Raw genomic sequence first — 27,631 nt, forward strand, 5'->3', positions numbered from 1 at the left:
GCAGGAAGGGGACAAAGCAAAGATGGGACTGGCTTGTGCTCACAGCATGTTAGTGTTTTATTTGCACAAATGATCAGATAGAAAGTGTTACTGAGGTAGACTTCAGTCTATCGTATGGGGGGGGGTCCCCCAGGGAATTGACAGGCAAGTGTAAAGAAATATGGGAGTAAAGACAGATTAAGGTCATTTACAAACTTAGCAAGAGAACAATCCCTTTAAGGAACCAGCAGGTAATGTGTGACTAGCTTGCAGCTGGAAGGACAGCTGGCCCATACTATACCTAACAATTGCAGCCCCCAACTGGCCTGCTCAGGACACGGCTGAGCCAAGTACTCACTAAGCTTGGTGGGAATTCACACATGGGCTCCCCCCGGAGGAGTAGGCATTCACACCAGCTCTAAACTCATAACAACCCACTAGAAGCCCAACACTTTCTTTTCCTATCTTTAAAATTAGAGTTGCCCTTCACAGGAGCACAGGTGTATCAGTGCCAGGCCTTGGGCACCAGAGTACGGTACCAGGCCACGGGCATGGGCTTGTTACTGAAGGGTTGCTCCCGTGTGCTGGTGTTCCGAGATGAGCACTGGTGCTACACACACCGTTAGTTATTGGAGCTGTGCGCACCAGTTTGTTGCTGTGGGTTTGCGTGTGATCACTAAGCAGTGCTCCCTGGTTTGTTTTGGTAGGATTGTGTCTGAGCACTGGGGCCCCTGCCACTGATATTTTTAAGAGCAAAGGAGGCAAGAATTCATTTAGAATTAAACAATTCATAGCAGGAGGGTGAAATAGAGCCCTCCCTTTCCACAGACCTCCTACCATTCCCAGCACCATGTTACCAGCTATGGAATGAAGTGGGAAGGGAGCAGAACATTCGTTCAGGGCGTGGCGGGGGGGATGGTTAGTCAGTTGCCTGGAAAAGGCTTTTCCTCCTATCTGCAGCCAGTAGACACAGGCCCATGCCTGCCCTCCATATTGCTGACAGAAAATCAAAGGGGTTCATTGGGAAGAGCCAGGGCTGAGGAGGTGAATCCCCTCTGTTGGCTTTTTGGGTCCTGGTGATACACCAACCCTTCTTGCTGTGATGGCTGAGCGCCCACAGCCTTCAGCTACAATCAAGTTGAGCTCCCATTCCAAAGTGAATCCCAAGGAGCTGTGCCCTGATTAGAGCATCTGCCAACCCCGGACCCCCATCAGGTGGCGAGGGCAGAACTTGGTTGCTTTCAGCCTGCATGTCATGTTCACTGCTGGCTGCTCCAGATATTAAGAAACATTCCCTGCTTGGAACCATACACGTGCTGTGTCATCGCTACTTCACAGAGCCCCCCGCACCCAGCTCCCTCCCCAGGGGGTAATCTAGAAAGCAAAGGACTATCAGGTTCTGGCCTTGCCTCTGTGGCCAGCTGGGGCTCTCCCTGTGGGGAATGGACTCACTCTTTGGGTCTGTTGGGCCTTAGTTGCAGGGAGCACCAACAGATCTGGTTACTCTATTTACACAAGCCAGCCAAGGAGCCTGGTGCCTTGCCCCCCCAGCCCGAATAGCTGCGCCCTATGGGGTGTGCAGCATGGAATGCTTCTGCCGGAATGCTTCCAAGAACGAGAAAACCCCCCACTTCCAAGAGCTGGCGCTGCTGCCGTTTTTCTGCAGGGAGTGGCCCGTGGAAGGGAACGGGCACCCTGGGGAGTCCACGGATGCGGTCCTCTTCATCTTAAGCACCGAGCGTGAGCTGCTCTTCGGCCTTAGCCGTGAGGTGGAGGCTACCAGACACTTCTGGTACTGAACCTGTGACAGAATGGGAGCAGCGGGTCAGAGTATCACAGAGACTGGACCACAAAGTGCGCTCTGCCTCAACAAGAGCCCAGCAAGCAGAGAAGGGTCATTGTCATCCCTGCACAGTGGGTAAAGTGAGTCACAGAGCAATTAGGTAGTTGTTCAAAGGCAGCTGGCAGAGCTAAAGATAGAAACCAGGAGTCCTGACTCAGTCTGCCCCTTCATCTAATCGCTAGACTCCACTCCCTCCTAGAGCTGGGAATGGAACCCAGGAACCCTGTCTCCGCCCCTTCCTCTAACCACTAGAACCACTCCCTTCCCAAGCGTACAAATTGGCTCTGCATTTCATGTGCGCATCATAGTTCTCAGCAAGCTCTCCTGTCGGACGATACCAGCAAAAGGGCATCTTCAGTTCCCCCTACTCTGACCATTAGACCCCACTCCCCACAGAGTCCTCTCCCATCCTGCTCCCCCAGCTCTGAGTCACCCGAATCTGCTCTGTCTCTAGCCAACCTCCTGGTTTGTGAGATGCTGATGGCACCTTCTCTCTAGACGTCCAGAGCTCCTCAGCTTAGAAGGGTTTTCCCTGGGAGCAGCCCCTTTCCTTGTACTTGCCAGGCCGCTGATGTAGAGTGGACACAGGAAACTCCAAGGCAGTGGGAACCCAATGAAAGGCAGCGAGCTCCAGGGGTGCTTTGACAAGAGTGTCAGTGTATGGAATGAATCAGTAGGGGGATGGAGTTTACATAAGAACAGCCATACTGGGTCAGACCAATGGGCCATCTGGCCCAGTATCCTGTCTTCTGACAGTGGCCAATGCCAGGTGCTCCAGAGAGGATCAACAGACCAGGGCCATTATTCAGTGATCTATCCCCTGTCATCCAGTCCCAGCTTCTGGCAGTTGGAGGTTTAGGGTCACCCCAAGCATGGGGTTGCCTCCCTGATTGTCTTGGCTACTATCCATTGATGGCCCTATTCTCCAGGAACATATCTAATTGGTTTTTTAAGCCAGTTATATTTTTGGCCTTCACAATATCTCCTGGCAACAAGTTCCACAGGTTGACCGTGCGTTGTGTGAAGTACTTCCTTTTGTTTGTTTTAAATCTGCTGTCTATTCATTTCATTGGCTGATCCCTAGTTCTTGTGTTATGTGAAGGGGTAAATAACAGTTTCCTAGTCACTGTCTCCACAACATTCATGATTCTATAGACCTCTGTCATAGCTCCCATTAAGCATCTCTTATCCAAGTAGAACAGGCCCACTCTTTTCAATCTCTCCTCATATGGAAGCTGTTCCATACCCCTAATCATTTTTGTTGCCCTTCTCTATACTTTTTCCAATGCTAACAGATTTCTTTTTCAAATGTCTGTGTCAGATGTGAAAAATGAAAACCCTCCCCATCTACCCTCACACTAACCCCTCCAGACCCTGCCCCACCTCTATCTACCCCCACACTAAATCCCTCCAGACCCTGCCGCACCTCCATCTACCCGCACACTAACCCCTCAGACCCTGCCCCACCTCCATCTGTCCCCACACTAACCCCTCAGACCCTGCCCCACCTCCATCTGTCCCCACACTAACCCCCCCCAGACCTATGCCCCACCCCGACCTCTAAACACTGTTTTCTCCCTTGGGTGGCCAAAGCCAGCTGGGAGGAGGATGGGCATGTTGTTTGGCCCCAAAGCATCCAGGGGCCTCCGCAGTCTGACCCCCTCCAAACACCAAGGTGAGAGGTGAGGGCTCTGACAGGGAACCCAGTGTGGCTCCAGAGGACATATTGCCCCATGTGAGGGAAGACAGCAGCGTGTCTCCCGCCCTGCCTGGACCTTGCTGCAGACATGTACCGGCAGGACCTGCATGCTGTGCAGCTCTTTGAAAGCACCACGTATTGTTAAGAGCTATGGACTGTCAGTGACGCCCACACCTCTAGGGACCGAGGTGGCTCAGGAGGCTTGTTAGACCAGAGCCCACCCCCCCTGCCAAGGCAAGACAGAGCCCCCCATGGGGATGGCTCAGAGGTGAAACATCCAAAAGGCCAGAGCGGGGGAAAAGAGCCTACAATGCCGGCCCACAGCAGGTGGGTTCAGAGCTGTCCCATTCTATAGGTCTCAGTGGAGAGCAAGGACTGACTGGATCATGGACCCCCCAGTGCAGGGCAGGGTTGAGGGAAAGAAGCCCATGCAGCTCCTCTCTGGGGCTAGATGGAAGGTGTCAGTCTCTAGGGCTCTCAGTCCAGCACCTTTCACCGCAGGGAGTTCCCCTGGGGGTGCGGTGGAGCACACTCACCACGCATGCAGCCTGCACAGCCTCTGAGATGGTGCCGGCATCCGGCTCACACCAGAAGGCCGTGCACTGGAAATGTTGCTGCCCCATGTCTACGATGAGAGCAAACATGTGAGCGTCCTTCCCAACCCCGATGAAGGTCACGTAGCGGACCTGGCACTCAAAGATGTGGGCGTCTTCCTCACCAGCCTCAAAGGAACACACAAGAGAGCAGTCACTAGACTCAAGCAGAGAGGAAACGACCCTGCCTCAGGGTTATCCCAGTGTCCTTGAGAGGGATCTAAAGAACCACAGCAGAAAAGACCCAGCATGTCCCAGCTAGGCCATCCCCTGGGCCTAGGGCTTTGTCCCCAGGGCTCTCAAGCAATAGAGCTTCCACCCTGTACATGGGGAAGCGACTCCATGGCCTGATGGATAATGAGTCTTCTCCAACCACCACCCTACGTTCCCTTGGTTTCATTTCACCTTATTTTCTCTCAGAGCCTCCTATGTTATTCCTCTTCCTCCTGGTGGCTACACCCTACACGTCCTTGCAAACTCATGAAGGAGTGCAGCCCAGCTGGCCTATTTACTGCTCAAGTTGGCAACACTCCTCCCAGCCCCTCACTGTGTCTGCCGCTGGCTGAGCTTCTCTCGCTGCCCAAAGCCTGTGCTCACTGTCCCTTCAGGACAATTGATGGCAGCTATGTGGAGCACCAGACAAACCTCAGAGCCCACGAGCTGGTGGCGCTGAACTCCTTTCAGCCAGCTCAGAGCCCTGAGTGCTGCTGGCATTGCCTAGCAGCATTAACGAGTGAGTGAGTGGCTTGGAACCACAGCCCAAGGGCTGGTGAGAGGGCATTGGCTACAGAGTCAGTAGGACCTGTTCTCTGGTTGCATTTGCCAGAGGTGCGTAAGCGGGTGGGCTCCAGGGCAGTGGGGGCTGCAGTGAGAAACCCCCAAACCCACCCTAGAGCCCGTTCCACTGGATGCATGGGGGCTTCAATGAGTGAGCCCCCTGTATTCCAGAGGCAACCGCTCGATGGGAACCCCTCAGCAGCAGGAGAGGGGTGGTGTGCCCTGTGGCAGAGCCCCCAGAAGGCCAAGCATGTGGAGTGTTACCTCTGCCTGGTGCACCGTCATCACCGAGTCTGACACGCTGATAAGGGAGGGAGTCCACTGCTCACGGCCTTGGCTGCTCATCAGGGTCTCAATGGCCTCATTCAGTATGTCCATCCCTGGGGAGACGAGCAGAGGGGATGGACCACACCCTCCACTCCTGGCACAACAAGGCCAGTTACCACTCACCCATCAGGCTCCTCTGAAGACATCAACCTACAGGACTCAGCAGGGCTGTGCTGCCCAGAGGGAAATGCAAGGGTGGGAGTGCTCTACACTGCCAGTGTCCAGCGGGGTGGGGAGAGATAGGGGGCTACAGGCAGTTTCATCCAGCCAGAGGGTGAAGGGAGGGGTGCACAAGCTGCTCCTTCAGCTGGGATGAGGCATGGGCAGCACATGCTAGAGACTGGCAGGAGATGCCAGCAAATCCTGCAGAGGTTGCAAGTTCCATGGTTGCAGTGTCACTGGTGCAGAAGCCAGGGGAGACACTGAATGGAGAGATTCCCTGGGGACCAGGGGCAGGAAGCAACACAACAGGGCATACAGGCAGCAGCAGTGCCCCAGACCAGCCCTGGGTGCTGCACAACACGGATTCCTTAGTGCCACCCCTCAGGCCAACCCACAGCACAGCCAAGCCTCACTGTTCCCTCTCCCCATCCCCCCCCGGCCGGCCCACAGCACAGCCAGGCCTCAGTGCTCCCCGCCCCACCCCAACCCTCCAGGGTTGCCAGGCATCCGTTTTTTGACCGGAACGCCTGGTCGAAAAGGGACCCTGGTGGCTCTGGTCAGCACTGCTGACGGAGCTGTTAAAAATCTGGTCAGCGGCACAGTGGGGCTAAGGCAGGTTCCCTGCCTGCCCTGGCTCGGCGCGGCTCTCAGAAGCAGCTGCCATGTCCAGCTTTGAAGCACAAAAGCAGCCACCGAGGCAGCACACAGAGCCCCCTGGCCTCTCCGCCTAAGAGCCAGAGGAGGGACATGCCAGCCACTTCTGGGAGCCGCTTGAGGTAAGCGCCACCCAGCTGGAGCCAGCACCCTAAACCCCTTTGCACACCCCAACCTCCTGCTCCAGGTCAGAACCCCCTCCTTTACCCTAACTCCCTCCCGGAGCCCGCACTCCACACCCCAACCCCTGCCCCAGCCCTAAGCCCCCTCCCACACCCAAACTCCCTCCAAGAGACCCCACCCCACACCCCCTCCCGCACCCCAATTCCCTGCCCCAGCTCTGAGCCCCCTCCTGCACTCCGAACCCCTCAGCCCCAGCCTGGAGCCCCCTCCTGCACCCTGAACCTCTCTTTTATGGCCCCCACCCCAGCTGGAGCCCTCACCCCCCTCCCACACCCCACCTCTTGCCCCAGCCTGGTGAAAGTGAGTGAGGGTGGGGGAGAGTGAGCGATGGAGAAGGGTGGGGGGTGGAGTGAGTGGGGGTGGGGCCTTTGGGAAGGGGCTGGCAGGGGCGGGGCAAGGGTGTTTGAGTTTTGGGCAATTAGAAATTTGGCAACCCCCTGGCCGGCCCACAGCACAGCCAGGCTTCAGTGCCCCCACCCAGGCCTGCAGCCCAGCACAGACACCTGCTCCCACCACCCGCCAGTGTGCCATACACCACCAAAACTGGCTCTGCAGCGCAACATGGACACTCATGCTCTGGCCTGGCACCCGTCAGGGAGGACTATACACCCCTCAGCGATGCCTATGGGACAATGTAATGATGCCTTCCTGCTGCAGGGGGACACAGCTAAGCCCCGTACCTGAGCAAGGACTTGCCCTAAGCCATAATTTTCTAGGCTGGGATGGCAACTCTTCCCAGGCTGGGTTCCCAGACCAGGGCACCCCCTCACACACACACTCCTCAGAGCTGCAGAGCCTTCTGCAGTGCTGGGGTTGACTGGCTGGGATGAGGTAGGATTGCTTTTCGGGTGAGGGGAAGACCCTGCAACCTGGGAAATCCCTTTTCTTAGCAAAGCTTTGAGAGAAGGGAAGAGCATGGCCAAGCACGCCCATCACCCGCAGTTGGCACCCATCAACCACCTTGGCAGCCAGCCCAGCAGTGCTGACTGAGCCACGGACAGGGACCAGTCCTCTTCCCACAGAGATAGCCTCCTCCAGGGCAGGGCAGACACACGATGGCAGGAAGGTGACATGCGCTGCCTCAACGGCACTAGACTCCCAGGGGCTGGGTGCAAGAGCAGGCCCAAAAGCTAGTTCTGCAGCCTGGCTGGGCTTTTCAGGAGCTCTCAGTGCTGGCTTAACTCTGCTCCCATTGAGGCCAGCGGCTGTTCGGCCACCCACAGCGTTCAGTGGGTGCGGCATTCCCCCGCCCTCCTTCAGTATGCAGCAGCCCATATGATGTAACAGCATAGGGACTGCAGCAAGAGCTTCCCCCAGGGCTACTCACCCATTGCTTTGGGCACCGGTAAGCTGCCGATATATAGGGCTTCATACTTCTGGATAGACTGCCTCACGGCATCCAGAATATCAACTGTCAGAGACAAGAGCAAACCAGAGCAAGTTCTCCTCCAGCTCCTCACCACCTTGAACAAAGCCCACCTCTTTACCGAGGGGTGGGGGCTTCATTGTATTACCCCCAGGCAAACGCTGACCTGAGGGCTGCCTAGCTACAGGATGCCTATTTGTGTTTCAGGCACGGGTGACGTGGATTTCCCCACCTAGCACCCGTCGCTTGGCTTCGGAGCTTACAGGACAGCGAGAGCAGGAGATGAGCCATTCTGCTGGGGTACAGCACTCCACCACCCTGAGATTGGCTCTGTGCATGTGGGGGTGTTTCCTTTTCTTGAAGACGCTCTAGGAGCTTCCCTGCCTTGAGCCCAGCTCCACAGGCTCCGAGCACAGCCCAGGGCACATCTTAGGCCTTTCTGTCAAAGAAAGGTTGTGTTTTGCTAGATCTCCCACCACCACTCTGCTTATGACAACAGGCTGCCATGGGTACGATGGGGCAGGCCTTGGTGGGAGAGAGAGAGCGAGCCCATCCTCTGGCATACAGCCCTATCTATAAATTGGGGCGGGGGGCATCAGTTTGAAAGCTGATATCTCAGCCCCTTTCAGGGCTAGAAAGGAGCACACTGTACCCGTGGGCAGGGAGTTCCCAGCTGTCCCATGGGACAAGGTGATGGTTTCTATCCCTGGTGGGCCAGGAAGTATCAGATCTTGACCCTGTCATTCATGCAGATGCTTGCGTTAGGGGAAAGGAAGGACCATTTGTGGGCAAAGTCTTTAGCGGAGGTTTCAAAATAGGAGCTGTGCAGAGTGCGCAGAGGATGGCGATGCTGAAAGTAGGCATGGGGGAGATGATCCCTGGGCAGAGTACAGGTGATGGGGTCTCGCCTGGCACTTGTGCCCCAGGTGGCATGGGAGGCATGTGCACACAGTGGAGGGATGAAGGGAATGCCCTGGAGTACCTTGCAGCGGTAAGTTGTCTGGCGAGATGGGCTGCAGCGTGATGGATCGAGTAAGTCTGTTGCTGACCACTGCCCGCTCGGCCATAATCTGCACAGCACAGAGAAACACCATCACACAGAGACTTTCCACAGGCCTCTGCTCTCAGATCCCAGCTGGTGGGACTCACGCCCTGGGAGGTCAGGCAGGAACGACCCTGCTGGGTAGCAGGATAGTACCAGGGAAAATGAGTGTGACTGTCTATGGCCTGATGGCTTTGGCTAGAGCCCGGGACTCAGGAGACCTGTATGCTAGTCCTAGATCTCCTGGTGACCTTCGGCAAGTTTCTGTGACTTGGTTTCCCCATCGTCCCTTTGGAACACGCTATATAGGAGCTAGTTATTACTCTCATTAGCACTTGTACTGCTCAGAGAGGGAGAGCTGTTTCATCAGGTGGGGAAACTGAGGCACACAATGGGGCAATGACCTGTCTGAGGCTACAAAGCAAGTCTGTGGCAGAGCAGGGATTGGCACTCAGATCTTACTGACTCCCAGCCTTGCGCTTCACCCACAGTGCTCATCAATGCCCTTGCCATGGTCTCCGCTCCTCAGGGCCAAGCTGGACAGTCCCCATTGGATCAGGGAGCGACTCCTGTTGGTCCTGCCTCCCGCTGTTCCCAAGCATGAATGCTGCTCTGGGAGGCCTCCCAACGGCCCGAGGCTTGGGGCATGTCCAGTTCCGAGACACCTGCCAGCAGAAGGGGAACCTGGCTCCTAGCCCAGGAGAAGCCTGATCTAAAGGAGTGAAGGGGCATGTGAGGTCAGGACTCCCTGCTGACAGACCCAGGCATGCTGGGCAGCATGTCCCCAGGAGCATACCTTGGAACACATCTCATGCAGGGCCTTGGCGATGGCTTTGGCAGGCACGTTGCAGTGGAAGACGTGGCACTTCAGCATGCACGTGTCCTTGTCGCTGGCCACGAAAGCAAAATCCCTGCAAGGAGAGGAGAGGTGGGTGAGCAAGAGGATGGGGGTGGGGAGCTGGCCCCGCCCAGGGAAGCCGAGCTACATTACCTGTCCCTGCAGCCGGCGGCGTGGCAACGTGTGGAGAGAGGAAAGGAAACAGCAGTTAATGCACTGATTCCTGTGTGGCAGCAGCAAGCCGAAACATGCACCTCAATGCACTCTTCACCAACACCTTCCCTGGGGGCCCCACTGGGAGGGGAGGAAAGGCCCACTGCAGATAACCAGCAGCAGTACCAGGCAATGCCCTGTGTCCCAGCAGGTACAGTGCAAGGGAGCCATGCCAGCCCTGGGCTGCAGTGCCCTGTGTTGTGCTATGTGCAATAATGCCCCATTGCTGGGGTGACACCACATCCTGGCACCAGACCCTAAGGGATCACTGAGCAGTTTGGAATGCCTCTGGAGGCTGAATTACAGGACTCAGGACAGTCCTGCCCACACGCCAGAGAGGGTGTCTTCTGTACTAGGGTGGTGAGGGCTCCCCCAGAGCGAGCTCTGGCAGCCCCCCACCCCTTGGCCACTCACCTGCCATTGTTGCAGCCCACCCCCCAGACACGGATGTTGATGATGGGCTGGCAGTGGATCAGGCTATGATCCAGAGGGTCCAGCAAGCTCATTGTGTCCTTCTTCAGAATCATCACCATGTTCTGGCCCTGCAAGGAGAGAGCAGGGGCGCTCAGAGCACAGCTCTCCCCTTTCCCTCCCCAGGTTGTCCAGCTCCCCCTCCCACCCATGCCAGAGGGGTGGCCAGAGGCAGGTGGGGATGGGACACCCTCTCCCCCGCCAGGAGCTTTGAGGGCTCCCTGAGCATGCAGTGTTTGGGGAGGGCAGTGCCCCAGGCTGCATGCCTGCATCTGAGATCAGGATGGAGGGGCAGGCTGGGGGCACATGGGAATTGACTCTCACCCTCTGGCCAGTGACCCTGAATTGGGCAGAGTCGCAGTTGCTACTGAGAGGGCATCAGATCCCCGTGGAGAGTCACTAGCCAGGCTTGATGGAAGCCAGGACTCTGGGGCCAGTGTCCTGACACTTGTGAACAGATCCGTGCTCCTCCCAAGAACCTGTGGCACCCAGTGGTCTCTGGCCCATGCCAGGAAAGGGACTCACCTCACCCCAGCTCCCCGCAGGGTCCCGACCCTCACACTTGCTCTGCGAGAGCTGCTGGATGCAGTTATTCACCGCGATGCTGCTCTTGCCCGGGGCCAGGTCCTCCTCCGGGATCTCCACCCAGCCCAGGGAGCGCACAACGAAGCACTAAAGGGGGAGACCCATGGGGGTCACATTTAGCAACAGCCCAGACCCCTCCAGCTCCCCTCAGCCTCATTGAGCCTGACAGAGCCAAGGCCAATATAGTGACCCAGTCTGGGGAGAGGGCTAATCAACACAGTATGAACAGCTTCTGCCAGGGCAACCTGCTGGGGGCACCGCCAAGCTGTGCCATGCCAGCCTCCCAGGACTCTGACCATCAATCAACTGGGCCCAGTGCCCCAGCTACCTAGCTACTAGCACCATCCTGTGCCCATGGAGGTTCCGCTGAATGCAGGGGACTGGACTAGATGACCTCTCAAAGTCCCTTTCAATCTTATGATGCTATGAAGCCAGCAGTGCACATGGGTGAGAATTCAGAGCCCCACCCCACTCTGTGTCTGTTCCCAGGGCTCACTCACAGCCAGCAAGGGAGCCATAAGAGCATGCTGAGTACTGAAATGTGCCTCAGGAGGCTGCCCGTGGCCATTGGGCAGGAGCAGCCCAGCTGCACCAACAGTGCCCAGAGCCCAAACCCCTCCACTAGATCACCCCAAGCCCCTGTCCCAGCCTTGAGCCCCCTCCCATACCCTAACTCCCTTCCAGAGCCTTCACCAAATGGCCTCTCAGTGACGGTACCTTGGAGCCAGGCTCTGTGCCGCCGGGAGGGAACTCCTCCCCATGCAATGGAATGGAGGTCCTGCAAAGGAAGGCACGGCATTAGCCATGGCAATGAGCAGGGCATGGCAGGGAGCAGCAGCAGGAGCCCAGCAGGCTAAGGGCCTCTGCCTCTCCCCAGAGCAGCGAGGGCATCGTATCTGACCCTGCCTGGGCCAGGAGGCATTGCTCACTTGCCCTGGCCTGACCTGGTGGGTGCTCACTGCGGTGCGGTTTCTTGATAGAGACCCTGCCCCATTAGGAACTGGACCCAGGCCCACCAGCTGCTTCCACACAGGCCACCGAACAGCCATGAGTTGGGGCCAGGGCTGTCTAGTCACAGGGCCCCTCCTTCCCATTTCCCCATCAGTCCCTGTGATCCCACAGCAAAGAGAACCAGCCCTTTGCTCCCCGGGCAGCACCAACAAACAAGGCTCTCCCAGACGGGGTGTGAGCATGTGCCCGCAGCACCCCGCCCCAGGATCTGGAATCTACCTCCATCTGCTATGACATGGGCCCCACTTCATGATCCAATGCAGCGACAACACAAGCTTTTGGCCCCACTGCCCCTGTGATCAGGGTGAACCCTCTCCTCTCCCTCTTCCCCAAGCTTTGTGCCCAGCCCCACCTCTGGGATCAGGGTGAGTTCTCTCTCTCCTGAGACACTGTCTGGCTTGGGAAAATGTTGGCTGCTCCTGACCCAAACAGTGTGACATGCCCCCATTTACTATTGTGAAGGGCACATGATAAAAGGGAGTATAATCCCGGCATTCTCCAGCGTGCCAAGCAGGGACACGGCATTTGCCATAACAAATCAGGCCATGCCAGCCCACCTAGTACAGCATCCTGCCGCTTGCAGTGACTGGTACTTGACTCTTCTGAGGAAGTGATAAACAAGAAACACCCCACGAGGCACCTGGCCCAATGTGCAATGCTGCTCAGGTGAGGAGGGGGGTTCCCTCCTGACCTATTGGCCAGGGCCCTGAAGTATGAGGTTTGATTCCCCTTAGTTAGCTGCCTAGCCAGATGTTGGCAGTAAGAGAGTTTCTCCATGTGCAGATTTACTGGCACATGGTTGCAAGTTAAGCCAGTGGATTTGGGGGCTGCCCATGCAAAGGCATTGCCTCCCAAAGCAGAAACGGCAAGTCCTGCTCTTCAGAGCTGGGGCAGGGGGGCAGGATGGTTTAATTCAGCCCTGGGTGCCACATGGCCAGAAAGTCAGGGACAAACTGGGAAGTTTAGAGAGGAGACCCATAAGCGCTGACGGGGCTGGAGAGAGTGGCTGAGGGGAAGGGGTTCCCTGCATGCCAGGTGCTCAGCAGTGACTACGTGGGGACAGACAGCTGACACCGGGTAGCCCATGGAGAAGGAGGGTGTGACGAAGTGGGACTGTTCTTAATGTTTCCTCTGAATCCTGTAGGGGTGCCTCAGTTTCCCCTATGCATTTCTTAAGTCTCTAGGTGGTGGGATAAGGGGGTGTAATTGTTGCAGAGCAAAGGGCCAGTGTACATAAATGGCCGACACTCTGTCTCCTGGCAACTGATGGCCTGGCCCTTCCCCCCCTGCAGGGTGAGAGCTAAAGGGTTGGAGAACAAAGGAATCAGGTGACCTTCTGGCCCCGGAAAGGGACAAAGCCCAGAGAAGGAGGAGCTGGAGAGAGTTTCAGTTTGGGGCTGGCTGGGGACGTGGAATGAAGTGCAGATGTGGCTGTCTGGCTCACTGCCCCCCAAAATGGACCCGGCTGAGGGGTCCTGTTCTCTATACCTACAAGCTCTGTTTTAGACCATGTTCCTGTCATCTAATAAACCTCTGGTTTACTGGCTGGCTGAGAGTCACGTCTGACTGTGGAGTTGGGGTGCAGGACCCTCTGGCTTCCCCAGGACCCCGCCTGGGCAGACTCGCTGTGGGAAGCGCACGGAGGGGCAGCGGATGCTGAATGCTCCGAGGTCAGACCCAGGAAGGTGGAAGCCGTGGGAGCTTCTTGCCCTGGAGACAGTCTGCTCACAGAGAGGAAAGTTCACTAGAGTCCTGACTGGCTTCATAGGAAGCAGTTCCAGAGCATCGCCCGCGGACTCCATGAGGATTAAGCGTGGAACTAAGAGGAATGGGATGAAATTAAGAGGAAAATATAGTTTGATTGTCAGGAAACGTGAGGCACCCTGGGCTGTGGATTTGTCTCCTCAGGGAAGGAGTGGGACCCAGAACTTGGGATGAAAGCTGGGCTGAGTCAAACCCTAGAGGCAGTGATGAGCTGCCAAAATCTTAACAACGGGTTCCCTCCTCACCCCACGAGGGGGTGTTGCCCACCCCCGCCCCCCGAGACTCCTGCCCCATCCAACCCTCCTGCATTCCTTGACATCCCCCTGCCCCTCCCACCCCCCTCCCCTTTCCTCTGACTGCCCCCAGAACCAGGCAGGAGGGTCTTGTGGGCCACCGTAGCGGGTGCCCACCCCTAAGAGCCAGAGGTACCTGCCGGGGGGCAAGGTGGGGAGTCCTGGAGGTGCTTACCTAGGGCAGCTCCCAGGAAGCATCTGGCAGGTCCCTCTGGCTTCTAGGGGCAGGGGAGCATAGTTGGGGGGGAGCAGGGGGAGAGGCCGCTCCCCCACTGATCACATCAAAAGTGGCACCTTATGCGCCAACTCCCTGGATGCTCCAAGGCTGGAGCACCCATGGGGAAAATTTAGTGAGTGCAGAGCACCCACAGGCAGGTCCCCACCCTGCGCCCGGCCCCAGCTCACCTCAACTCTGCTTCTGCCTCCTCCGAACGCACTGCCCCGCCCTGCTTTTCCGCCCCCCCAGTCCCCTCGGCTTCCCCTGAATCAACTGTTCGGCAGGAAGCTGGGGCGGCTTCCCATTCAGGCTGAGGGAGGCGGAGGTGAGCTGGGGCGGGGAGCAGTTCCCCTGCGCCCCCCCCGGGTTACCTGCTGTGGTGCGGGCAGCCCTCCTCACGCCCCCCACCCCACAGCTCACCTCCGCCTCCCTGAGCCTGAGCAGGAAGCCGCGGCCTGCTTCTCAGCCTGCCCCAGCTTCCCGCACAAACAGCTGATTCGCGGGAAGCCTGTGGGGGGCGGAGAAGCAGGGTGGGGCAGTGTGTTCAGGGGAGGAGGTGGAGGCGGAGTGGAGGTGAGGTGAGCTGGGGCCGGGGGTGGGGCGGGGAGCTGCCGATGGGTGCTCTGCACCCACCAAATTTTCCCCTTGGGTGCTCCAGGGCTGGAGTACCCGTGGAGTCGACGCCTAAGCCGCCACTTTTAGCTGGTTAAATTTAGAAGCCCTTTTAGAACTAGTTGTACCTCGTGGAACAACCAGTTCTAAAAGGGCTTCTAAATTTAACAACCATTTCTAGCGAACCCGTGCGAACCGGCTCCAGCTCACCACTGCCTAGAGGTAGGGATTAACCCAGGGAGGCAAACACAACAAGGTGCCAGTGACTTCTCTCCCATGGGGTTTGTCCTAACCTGGTATGCTTTGGCAAGATAACCTGTGCGGCGAGCCCTACCTTCTGGGCAATGATGCCACCGGACTGGGGACAGGTCTCTCCTCAGACACAAGCTTTACTGCGGCTGCCGGCAGATCCTGAGCAGAGACAGGAGAAGAGACTCATGAGAAGGCCACCAGAGAGCACATGGAGCTTGTGTGCAGATGAGTGTTCCTGGTGGGTGCAAGGCCCCCTGTTAACACAGCCCTGCTTAGCCCTGGCCATCTCCCTTCCCAGGGTGACCAGAGGTGACTGATCTAATCTCATTCCTCCCACACAGAACTGGCAGCACTAAGACTAAAACCGACATTCTCCTGGCATTCTGTACCGTTTCCTGCAATACAGCTTCTCCACTAGCCGCCAGGCTCCCTCCCAGGCCAGAAGTGCACAATGGCCGTTGCCACTGCGTGGTGCCCGTGGGCAAATGCCAGTAGTAGGTCCCGGAGGAGTCATGAATTTTCCTCCATCCTGGGGGAAGGTCGGGCTCTGTCTCCAGATTCTGGTCACTCCACAGGTTATCTAGGAACACAGAAAGCATCAGGCAGCTGGGGTCAGGGTTTGTGGAGCAACTTTAATCCTAAAGGATCCCAACGCATTTTACAGATACTGCACTGTCTCTTTTCCCAGGGCTGAAATGCAGCCACCTCTGGGGTGGGACACAGCACTTGTTTACCAGCAATCCTACATGATAGTTTAGGACTAGAAAGATATTACAGCGCATTTAGCTGGGAACCTTGCCAGAATGCAGTTATTCACACTGGAATTTGGCCAGGACACCTAGGCAAACACTCCAGCTCTTTAAGGGTTAGGAGGCCTGGAGCCAGCCAGCCCTGTTCACTTTATCAGCCTCAGCTGGAAGGGGTCAGGTGTGTTCTATAAGAAATGGGGGATAGCTCAGCTGGAGTGGAGAGAGGGGCTCCTGCAGTGACCTCTGGAGCTGGAGAGGCTGAGAGAGGCAAAGGGGGAAAAGGCCCTGGGTGGGCAGAGGAACTGCTGTTGGGTTTAACGTCTGCCCAAGTTTTACATTTGGAGACTAAAACTATGCGTGGAAAGAGACTCTGGGCAAGGCCGTGAGTCCCTCATCGGCTGGGGAGACAGGCCAGCATCTCTCCCGTGGCTCTGAATGCGGCCAAGCGATCGGCCCTGGGAATTGTGGCAGCAGCAGTTAGCCTGGAGCCAGACCAGGTAAGGTGCTCCTGCTGCAGGATCCCTATGACTCAAGCAATCAGGATCTGTCCTCAGTCATAGAAATGCAGGGCTGGAGAGGTCATCAAGTCCAGCCCCCATGTTGAGGCAGGACACCATGCTGGAATTCAGCAGCACAGCACCCCTAGAACCATTCTGAGGCACCAGTTCAGTAGGAACTTAGAGGGAAGGGTGTGGCCTCTAGAATACAAACAGCTGTGCATTATTAATAAGGCACCAGGTGAATAAATTAAAGGGACACCGTCCCTGCTCTGAAAAGCTGACAGTCTCTGTAAGGGCATAAGCTGACAAAACAGAGTGGAAAGAAAAATAGGGGACAAGGGCATGAGGTAGTTTAGGAGTGCTGCACCTTGTTTGCTTTATATAGATGTGATGTCACATTAACTGCTATGTGCATGTCTTATGCAGTGTTGGTGTAACCGTGTCAGTCCCAGGGTATTAGAGAGACAAGGAGGGTGAGGCTTTTATTGGACCAGTTTCTAGGTGAGAGAGACATGCACATGAAAGCTTGTCTTGTGGGTGTATCCAACACACACACACACACACACACACATATGGCTGAGTTTACAGGGAAGGTCGAGGTAACTTTGTTTCCTAACTCCATGGCATCAATCCAGTTCATTTCCTCTTTCTACAGTCTAGACTCCTGGTGAATTTCAGCCAGGGCTGAGGTCTGATCCAGCTGTGATGGGGGAAGCCCCCTGATTGTGGTGGAGAGAGTGGGAAGAGCATGAGGAAAGAGGGTCACTCCTGAACCTCCTCGTATGAAGTCCATTGGTTCATACTTAGATGGAAAAGTTCGCATCACAAAGGGGTGAGCTCAAGGACTGCGTCAACGGCCCGGAAACCTGGGAAGGGAGGGCCCAGTGCTGAAGCACCCCACACACCGAACTCCCTCTGAATTCCCTAGTGGCTCTGAACACAGCATTTCAGAATGTGATCCTGCAAGTCCTCTAACTGCGCTTGGAGCTCTTTCCTCTGGAGCTCCATCCAACTCTCACTAAAAAAAAGAAAAGGAGTACTTGTGGCACCTTAGAGACTAACAAATTTAGTGCATCCAATGAAGTGAGCTGTAGCTCACGAAAGCTTATGCTCAAATAAATTTGTTAGTCTCTAAGGTGCCACAAGTACTCCTTTTCTTTTTTGCGACTAACAGACTAACATGGCTGCTACTCTGAAACCTGTTATTATGCAACTCTCACTGTAACAGCTTCTCGTCTTCTTCTGCATTCTCCCAACAACTTACATCCCAAAGCACTTTGTACACACTATCCATGCAACCCCACTGAAATGCAGCCAGCTCTGGGGTGGAGGGCGCAGGGGGCACCTAACAGCACACAACAGCAAATTCTCATTCTTTTGAGAAGTACCTTTAGAGCTGTAGCACACAGAACCCTGGGTTCTGAGCACTCGTCCAAAGGAAGTGCTGGATTTCTTATCCCGAGAAGGAGAAAGGGCTGGACTGACCCCTCTGGGATGGCAGGGATCCTGGGGGTATGTCTGCACAGCAAAAAAAACACTCCATGTCTGAGTGTCAGAGCCCCGGAAAACTGGTTTGGGCTTACAGTGCTCACGCTGCAGAGCTAACATGGCAGTGTAGACATTTGGGTTTGGGTTAGACCCCAGGCTCTGAAACCCTGCGAGCGGGAGGGTCTCAGAGGCTGGGCTCCAGCACAACCCCATTCCCCAAATATCCATGCTGCTATTTTTAGTCCTGCAGTGCGTGCACCAGTCAGTTCCCCTGGGCTCTGAGACTGGCTGTTGCAGGGTTTTCTGCTGTGTAGACACACGCTCAGTGTTTAAAGCCTGCTGTCACACCTCCGAGCCAGGTCTACACTACACACTTACTTCGGTACAACTACATCTCTCAGGGGTGTGAACTATCCTGTCAGCTTAAGAGTCTTCACCAGAAGTGCTACAGTGGCACAGCTGCACTGATTCAAGTTTATAGTGTAGACTTGCCCTGAGCCATCCCCTGGGGCCAGCTATAGCAAAGGGCCAGACCATTCTACATCTCCATTTTCACATACTTCTCCAAATCCCTTTGGGGCTCAGACAGCTCATCCTCCTTTCTGAGCCTAGAGAAAAGCTACCTTGCCACTCCAGAGGTGTCCAAGCAGGAAAGAAATGCACATTTCATGGCTTCAACCCCAACAAGCCAGTTGTGAGGAAATACACTCTCGTATTCCCAGCCTACCCACTATTGGAATAATCTTTGTACAACATATGCCTGGTGAGGTGTCCTTTGAAAACTCCTCATTTGCTGGTAAAATATGTGTGGCAACATTACATGAGAAGTTATACGATTCCCCTATACGGTGTGATTAACACACATTCCAAACCACACAGCCCTGTGCAAATGGAAGCTGGCAAACAGCTCTGTCCTAAACAAAGGAATGTGTGCTCTGCTTAATTTGCATGTAAGCAATAAACAAAGTCATCAAGCAGGAAGGGAAGACAAAGGAAATTCTAACAGGTGAAAAAACCAACAGGGAGCATCCTTGCACTTGGTCTCTGGCTCCTGGTTCTCAGCTGGAACCTCCATTAACAAGCGATGCTGCATGTGCACAGGACACTCTCTAGCCTAGCAAAGTAAGGACACAGCAAGCACAGCCTGCCAGAAATACACACACGCCCGCTGCAGGGATTAGTGCAGTTATCTGAATGAATGAGGATTCCATAGCTCCTTCACTGAATCCGTGCATTGATTCACAGGCAGGTGGGATCCTACAGACACAGAAGCACGGGCCCATCCAAACCTCTGTACAATGCTGGGAGTCGTTTTGTTCAGTGCAGTGATGGGACTAGGGATTGTAATAACATGCCTGACCATGAGGCTCTCAAAGCACTTTTACGAATCTGGGCCATCCTACAACTCTCCTGGGGTGAGCATCTGTCCCATTTTACAGATGGGGAGACAACAAGATGCTTAAGATCACAGAGCAATAAACCATAGAACCCAGGAGTCCTGACTTGCAACCTCCCTTGCTCTATGCACTGGCCCACACTCTCTCCTGCAATGAGCATGTGTGGCTATTACAGTGGCATCAAGACAGCAGAAAGGCTGTGGCTGGAGACACTCAAAAGCCAGGAAATTCAGCATGATGCCCTGGCACATACAGGTGGAATTAAGTTGACATCTGTAATACCTCACTCTCTGTAGCCAAGTGACTGATTCCTGGAAGTTTTTGCAGGTTGCAATCTCTACCCCTAACGCTGCATTAGCCAATCCGGATTATTTATACCAATAGTCTCTTCAATGGAGTTGGATCACATACCGCTGGAGGGGCTTCCCAGACAGTCTGAGCTCCTCCTCCAAGGAGGGACCAGAGATTCAGTTCAGCCCAGGAGTCCTGAGGATCCTGCCAAAGCAAAGGAATCCAGGCTGCCAAAGCCACCTGCAGCTGGGAGCTGTAGGCCCATACCTCAGCCTGAGAACTAATAGCAGTGATCTAATGACATTGCCACTCACTGGGGGCCCCAAGGCAGGGGCTGCACAGGTGAAGGGCTGGAGCTGGTTGTCCCCAGAGACACACTCAGAGCAAATGCACCACTAATTGGATGGAGCCAAAGCTAATTCATGCGCTGGAGCTGGCACTTTCCCCAGCACAGAAGTTTCAGCATCTCCTCTGCCAATGGCCATCTCAGGCACACAGGATCTGAGCCAAAGGCACTCTCCAAAGCCTCCATTTACAGTGCAAGGAGCAATGCTAGCCCTGGAGCATCAATCCCCAGTACTGCCCAGCCAGAGAGCTCAGGCACACAAAGGGAGAGATGCATTGCAAACCCAGTGCCGCCAAGGCAAGACTGGCACAGTGCAGCAGGAGCACAATGTGCTGCGGGCAGGGCTCAGGCGGGACGGTGTAACATTCTATACCTTGAGGGAGCATGCTGTAACCCCCATAGTCCTCATTTTCATATAATCGTGATCTTACATATAAAGCATGCCTTGTAAGGTATCAGGGGAAAGGTTATGACCCCCTGAAAGTCATTTCTCTTTCCATATATGTGTATCATTCATGCATATGAAGTTATGAGAATTGTGTAGTATGGTGGTCACTAAAACATGCTGTAAGTTGGGGAAATCAGCCAGATATTCGCTCCCCAGAGGCAACAGCAAGGAAAGTAACCAACGCCCAGGTGGGGTGTCAAACAACCCATCAACAGCCATTGTCCAGCAAAGGAGCTACAATGCAATGACACACCTGCAGGAGGCCACACCAGGGGAATTGATCAACCTTGCTTGGAGAGACTCAGTAATGCTCACCTGACTCTGGGGGGGGTGGGGAAAGCCAAGGGGGAGGAAAGGACATGATAAAAGGGTGAGATGTTTGTCATGCTCTTCCTCTCTCTTCCACCTACATCTACAGACACCACCACCAAGCGACTGAAGCGCAGTTCAAAGGGGAGAGCCTGACTGAAGAGCAACCAGCCAGCCTGTGGTGAGAAGCATCTGAGTTTGTAAAGACATTGAAAGTGTTAAGATCAGCTTAGAATGTGTTTTGCTTTTATTTCATTTGACCAAATCTGACATCTCATGCTTTAACTTATAATCACTTAAAATCTATCTTTATAGTTAAAAATTTGTTTGTTTATTCTACCTGAAGCAGTGAGTTTGGTTTGAAGTGTGTCACAGGCTCCCCTTGGGATAAGAAGCCTGGTACATATCAATTTCTTTGTTAAATTGATAAACTCATATAAGCTTGATGCATCCAGCGGGCATAACTGGACACTGCAAGATGGAGGTTTCTAGGGTTGTGTCTGTGACCGGAGATATTGGCTAGTGCTATTTGCTTGCAAGTAGCTGGGAGCAGCTTACATGCCAGAGGCTGTGTGTGAATGGCCCAGGAGTGGGGGTTCTCACAGCAGAGCAGGGTAAGGCTGGCTCCCAGAGTCAAGGATTGGAGTGACCTAGCAGATCACCAGTCTGGATAACACCAGAGGGGAATGTCACAGATGGCCTTTCATCACCGGGTGTTACACTGCAGATCACAAAACACAGTGCAGACAGTCTACAGGGACTGCATGCCCCAGCTGCATGGCTTTCCCTTGAGCCTCCCTGGGGCACTAGCTCTGCTCTGATTCGGAGGGAAGACTGCTCCCTGCTGAGCATTGTCCATGTCCCGTAACACCTGCCACTGCCTTTCTCTCAGTCCCCCACCAATTACTGACCAGGCTGAGCGCTTCTCTGCTTCTGAGATGTGTTGAGCTCACTGGTCATGGTGGTGTGGCTACACATAGCCTCCACAGGGGCAGGAGTGAGGGAGTCTAATGTGAGCCACACCAGCTGATGCTTTGGGGGGAGGAAGAGGAGGAAGAAAAGTAAAATGGAAATTATTGAGGATCTCAGCGGCCCTGAATGCCACACACCCACCCCGCTTCAGAAGCAGGAGAATAACTCAGTCCCTGCCCCTCCTCAGAATGGACATGAATCAGAACCTGCAGCCCGGCTCTTCCCTGCAGGAATCAAAGGTGCAGTATCTGTAACTGTATCCGTACCCAGGAATACAGCTAAAAATAGCCAAAGGTCAGCATGCCCCTCCTATGTTATCCTGTTGAGATGCCCAACATGGGCAGAACAGAAGGTGAATAATCCATCAGCAGGCTCTAGCATATTCCATGCCTCTGCTCACCCCGGTGGCACAACTCGCCCAGGCAGCTGCAAGCCACACTCTATTTAATCAGGTCCCACCATCAGTCAGACCGGCTCAGCCAGCTGCTGGTAGAAGCAGCCTGCACCCTCCACACGGAAAGATTAATGCTCCAGCATAGAGCCTGCAGCAAAGCAGCCAGCTGTGGCCCAGCTCCTTCCTACCACCAGCGCCATCACATCCACTGCCAGCCCCACAGCCTCTGTCACTGCCAAAGCCCTTTGCTCAGGAGGCCAGGGAAGTGTCAAGACGGTGCCCAAGCATGGCCCACAATCTGCCACAGGCTCAAGGGCTACACTGTATGTATCTATCCCCAGGAGGGGTTGAGGGTCTGGTGGTGCTCTGAAAGGGGTGAAACATACGAAGAAGACACAGGCCATCGGGGTCTGAACCAGAGAGAGTTTGTGCCTTATCCAAGCAGAGAGGACACCATGCCTCTCTCTACACAGCACTTGCAACACTGTGCTGGGGATATGGCATTGACGCTGGGCTCCTCTGTGTCAGGAAGACAGAGGCAAATTGGAGGGAACCAAAAAGAGCCACAAAATGGTCAGGGAGCTGGAGGGAAAGGCAAAAGCACTAAGGGCCCTTTGTAGACACGGCTCCTCTGATGTCACTGGGCATTGGGCCAGGCCCCAGGTCTGCCAAGAAAGCACTAAGAGGAGCCGGGGAGGAAACTGTTGGTCTGGAGTTGAAATTAAGGCCTATGGACCTGAAGCCTAATCCTCCAAACTGAAGCAGGTTCCCCATTGGGAACAGCTCTCCCAAGGGTGCATTCCCCAGGCATGGTTACATCCCATCTGATCCTAACTGCTCAAGCAATGGTACTCCCAGCCCCTCCCCGCACCCTGCCCCCACTTCACTGTCAGGAAATTGGTCCCTGAGACTCAGCCTAGATTTTCCTTTTCATTCCCCCCACAGCCACACCCTGTTGGGGTTTGCCCCCCTCAACTGCACATGCCTCTCCTAGCCTAGAACTCAAATCACCATTGGCAGGAGCAGCACTTGCTGCCTGGACGAGCTACTCCCAGGAGGTGAGGCGCCATGACCCACCAGGTGCCCTGCAGAAGGGAAGGGCAAGCGAGTTTGTGTCCTTGTCCCTCAGCTTGTCTAAAATACCATACTACAGGGAGCCTCCCTCTCCTTGCTGAGGGGTGGGGCCATCCCAAAGGTTCAGCAGTGTGGGACTCACCAGTCTACATACAAACACACACACACACAAGCAAGTCTGGGGAAAGCTGCCACCACTGCAACATCAGGTTTCAGAGTAGCAGCCGTGTTAGTCTGTATTCGCAAAAAGAAAAGGAGTACTTGTGGCACCTTAGAGACTAACAAATTTATTAGAGCATAAGCTTTCGTGAGCTACAGCTCACTTCATCGGATGCAGTGTCCTGCTGCGGATCTCAGCAAGGAGGTGGGTTCCCAAGTGGGAACAGCAGTTTATGAAACAAGCCCACTGGCAGGGAGGCTTTGCCAATCACCAACAGGCAGGAATAGCACAACCCACACCACTTTATGCAGCAGAGAAGCCTGCCTCTAAAGGGCCAGCTGCTGCCCTGACCCCAGGCAGCTGTGGTCAGACCAGCTTCCTGGGCCACAGCATCACATCAAGGTTCCTTCTCACTCTGGGCTCTCAGCCATGTTCTCCCAGAGATCTTATTGGTTGGGTTGTTTGCAGAGGGTGCACACTGCTTGGTCCCCACCCCCAGGGAGCTGGCCTCACTTCTGACAGACTGGGGGTCTGTATTCTGCATCCCAGTGCCCAGAGGCCAGGAGGTGGTGGGGTGTGCCCCATGTTTTCCCAGAAGGGGTTAACGTGGGCCAGAGGAGCTGCAAAGGGGGGGCCATTTAGGCTGGTGGGAAAGCCCCAACTGAGGGAAGCTCACCTGTGCAAGAACAGACGGGGTTCTGAGAAAGCCAGGGAGCTGGGAGCAGAAAGGAGGCTGCAGGGAGGAGGGTACAGTCAGTCTCCCTGAGACAAGGGGGAGAAAGGGATTTGGACCCAAGAGGAAGGGTTTGTGCTGTCTAGCAACCCAGGTTAGAAGTATGTAGAACGCGAGGCTGGGATAGGCAAGGTAGGAAGTACTCCAGGGGAGAGGCAGGAAGGTTTGTGCTAGTACAGACCTCTGCTGCTGGAGATAGGGTCCCTGGGTTGGGACCCAGTGTAGGGAGCAGGCCTGCATTCCCCTGAGCTAGTGGCACAATCTAGGCTGTGAACTTGACGACTGTCCAGAACCATTTGCACTAGTCATGGTGGGCAGTGGGATTAAGCACTGCCTGGGACGGTGTGGAAGATATTGACAGTACTCTTGAAGAGGAGGACTTGGTCAAAGGGCTAGGCCCTGAAGATGAGGTGCGGTTCCTCCCAAGGAGCAAGAGAAGGGCTGCAGCACGAGAGAGCGAGAGGGCAGGCCGAGGAACTGCAAGAAGAGGGCCTCTGGCTGGAAGAGCTAATGCCCAGAGCACCCAGGAGGAGGTGCCTCCTGTGAGTAGAGGCCCCCATGACAGGGATCTTGACACTGGCTTTGCAAGAGACAAGACTTTTCCTGTCTTTCATTCAATGTATAGAGAGACTGTGCCCGGAGCCTGATCTCAGACAGCCCCTCCCAACTGCCCCAAGCCTCCTGCCTCCCATGCAGCACTAGGCTCTGGCAGCTTTGGAAATAAGCGCAGACATACCGACTCCTGAGACCAAGTGGAGAGGAAACACCCTGCAGCCTAGCCAGCTGAGCTGCACTGTGGATCTTTATCCCTGCACAGGCCTCCACCTTCTGTGGTTGGGGCCCAGTTTTGGGGACATGGCATGCTCTCACCTCTCATTGGGACTTCAGGGAGAGTTGGGAGCACTCAGCATCTCACAAGATCAGGCCCTGGGAGATGGTCTCCATCGATGGCACTGGCGCATTTACCAGACCCTGATGCTGCCCCCTTTCCTGTATTAGGGGACCATGGTCTTTCAGTGTTGGTGGGCATACACCATACTTGTCATTGATTCTACCCTCCAGCCAATGACTCTATGATGGAAATCCCAGCCCAGAATTACATGGCAAGATAATAACATTGATCCCAAAGACACTAAACCGCTATCAAATCCATGCCAACTCTGGGAATTTAATCAAAGGACATCAGGCTTTCAGCATGGAGATTAAACTGGTCAGAATGGGCTACAGCTCTGCACAGCCTCCCCCCAGCTCCAGCATCTCCACTCCACGGCTCAGTTCTCAGGGCCCAGGATGCATGTGAGGCTGGGAGAGATGGAGATAACTTTCCTTCAGGTGTTAAATGGCTACATATTGGGAAGAAGCAGCTGAAATCTTCCTGATCTCTGGCGGGGCAAAGAGAGCAGCTGGGCAGGATGCTTTGGGAAGTGACGTGGGAGTCGTTGCTTTAGCAACATATTATCTTTAATACAAACCATATTTGCTTAAACAGTGTCACACATTTAGTGTGGCTGTCAGGCTGGCAAGGGATGCCCTGACATTCCCTGGAGGCTGACTTGTCTCTATAGCCACAGATCAGGTGCAGTCCAGGCAGTGGCAGTGCCAGTTTTTCCCCACCTCTACCCAGTGCTGGAGTCCTAAAAAATAAGTGCCAAGCAGGGAGCAGAGGGGAAGCGGAGGGAGCTGGGAGGAAGATAAGGGCAGTGAGAGAGCTGGAGGATGCCATGGGGAGTAGGGGATGACTTCCTGCAGAGTCCATCCTGTGCCCACCTCCCCCCTACCTGTGCCAAGCTCCCTGTGGGGAGCTCTGCTGCCCAGGTAATCCCACTATCCAGCTCCCCACATTACCCAGATCTAGCTCCACGCTGGGCTCCTAGTAGCTCTGGGCCCCCAACTCCCCTGCCTGGTCCTGGCTGCAGTGTCACCAGCTCTTTCCACACTAACACCTCTCCAAGCGCCTGCCAACAGGGCCTGGCACCTGCCGCTCAGAGGGCACTCTGCAGCCAGTGAGAGAACGGAGCAGGCAGCCTGGGACTGGCAGAAGTACTGTAACACTGTTCTAGCTCCTAGAACGGTGTTCTGGCGCATTCTGACACAACCTGAGCACTGCCCCCACCCCTTCTCAGCCCAAAGTGCCTCTGCCATGACTCTAGAGTGCAAAGGAATGGGGTCTACAGGGCCTGCTCAGTCCTTGGCTTCTCTGCTGAGACTGGCAATGGTTTTGGTGATTTGGACACCTGCTTGCTGGGAAATGTATTGAAACCCACCAAACGCATTTCACTAAGGCCACCAGCTGGCCACCAGCATGTAACAACTTAGAGTCATTTGGAATTTCTTAGTGACACTAACCTTTTAGAGAGGCACTTTCCTGATTCAGCATGCTGTTACTAATAATAGATGGTAACAGCATGGCCACATGTCCAAAGCTGCCCAGCTGCAGGAAATCCCAGAGTAGGGACCTCAGAACAAGTGGGTCTTGTTTTTCAAAAGAGCAAGTGCATATGTAGGGGCCCTGGATTTGCTCGGGGCAGCCGAGTAGCCCCGGTGGGATCCAGGTAAACTAGGGTGCGGATGTTCCCATAGTCATCAGAGAGATTCTCCTGCAAGGAGCATGAGCTCCCATGCCTGGGCTCACTCAGACTCTGTGTGCTTCCCAAAGAAACAAAGTGAGGATAAAAGCTACAGGGGATTCCTGACTTCACCAGGAGTCTGGTGGTGCAGAAAAATGCCAGGTTGCCATGCCAGGGGCCATTGGCCTCTGCTTGTCTACAGCACAGGGACAGCATGGGCAGTGGCACAGCAAGTGCCTCCCAGTCCCCACCTGCAGGACCACCCGTAGGAAGAAAAGGCAGCTCCAGTGTCTGGGGCCCAGTGACCTCTCTGCTTCCACTCCCAACAAGGGGAACAGGTGTGATGTGGACACTTGAACTGAGACACTCAGCTCATTTCATGCCAGCCAATCAGCCAGCAGGTGGGATGGTCACTGGGTACCTGGGGATGCACTGAGATAAAGGATCTTCACCTGACTCCCATCCTCCCCCAGCCAGTTCCCCACCACCGCCACCACCACTAGGGAGTAATTTGGAACCTGTTCCGTTTGCAGCGAACAGCTGCAGTTTGCCTTTCCACTCCCCGGAGCCACCCAGCCCTTCCAGATTTGCCTTTTACTCCACACATGTTCCGCATCAGGAAAGTTGAGTAAAATGAGGGGAAGGGATTATCCGGGCTGCTGTTCCTGGTGCTGGCAGGGCTGCGAGCCTGAGGTGCACGGGGAGAGGCTGGGCCGAGGATTTCCCAGTCCTCAGCGCAGTCCTCCCAACTAACGAGCAAGAGATTGTTGTAGAGCCAAGCCCATGCCCGCGTTCAGCACCATGGAGAGCAGCCCGAGGCATGGCCCGGCCTGACCCAGCCAGCCTGCGGGAAGGATCCCAGGAGGAGGCAGAGGCGCCCCTGAATGGGGGAAGGCAGGACGGCACGAAGCAGCCGGCGGTCCATCCTCCGCGCAGAGAGCCCTTTGCAGACCGTCACCCCAGCAGGTGTCAGTCCGGTGACCAGCAACAGGTCTGCAGCGAGCCAGGGACTCGCGCCCCCAGCGCCCGGGCCAGGGTGACGGGCTGGCGCTCTGCCCCTCCCCGGGACAGCGCAGGGGGCACGGCTCTCTTTCTGCCGACCACGGCCCCCTCCCTTGCCTGGGCATGGCCCCTTGCCAGGCCGGCCCCCGCCCTGCCCGGCCACGGCCCCCCGGCTCTCACCGTCGCAGTTGACCAGGATGATGGCCAGCATGTAGTCCTTGCCCAGCATGGCCTCGGCGAGCCGGGCGCCCGGGGACGGGACGCGGCGAGCGGCGGCTGCAGGGCGAGCGGCGGGCTGGAGCGCGGGGCGGGGCTGGAGG

The 27,631-nt window shown here is 55.4% G+C and overlaps 1 protein-coding gene across 2 annotated transcripts; it reads right to left on the reverse strand.

Annotated features, from left to right (window-relative positions):
• Nucleotides 1-3: 3 nt before the first annotated feature.
• APBB3 (amyloid beta precursor protein binding family B member 3) lies at nt 4-27,609 on the reverse strand. Of its 2 annotated transcripts, XM_038412748.2 has the most exons (13): nt 27,492-27,599; nt 15,271-15,461; nt 14,964-15,040; nt 11,450-11,510; nt 10,673-10,819; nt 10,091-10,218; nt 9,617-9,622; nt 9,422-9,536; nt 8,566-8,653; nt 7,545-7,628; nt 5,156-5,271; nt 4,058-4,243; nt 4-1,780 (listed from the first exon to the last, which is right to left on the reverse strand). In XM_038412748.2, exons 1-13 carry the CDS (start codon nt 27,538-27,540, stop codon nt 1,547-1,549), a joined length of 1,482 nt encoding a protein of 493 aa, XP_038268676.1. In that variant the 5' UTR covers nt 27,541-27,599; the 3' UTR covers nt 4-1,546. The 2 variants fall into 2 exon arrangements, with proteins under 2 accessions (XP_038268676.1, XP_043376126.1); XM_043520191.1 differs by lacking the exon at nt 9,617-9,622 and having other exon boundaries at nt 27,492-27,609.
• Nucleotides 27,610-27,631: the final 22 nt, after the last annotated feature.

This window comes from Dermochelys coriacea, chromosome 8 (assembly GCF_009764565.3).
Source record: "Dermochelys coriacea isolate rDerCor1 chromosome 8, rDerCor1.pri.v4, whole genome shotgun sequence".
NCBI lineage: Eukaryota > Metazoa > Chordata > Testudines > Dermochelyidae > Dermochelys > Dermochelys coriacea.

Coding starts and splice junctions, on each gene's coding strand:
- APBB3 (XM_038412748.2), bottom strand. CDS start 27,540: ATGCTGGGCAAGGACTACATGCTGGCCATCATCCTGGTCAACTGCGAC. Junction 5,272..7,544: donor ACCGGTGCCCAAAGCAATGG/GTGAGTAGCCCT, acceptor TCGTCTCCCCAG/GGATGGACATACTGAATGAG. Junction 1,781..4,057: donor CTGTGCAGGCTGCATGCGTG/GTGAGTGTGCTC, acceptor ATTCTGTCACAG/GTTCAGTACCAGAAGTGTCT.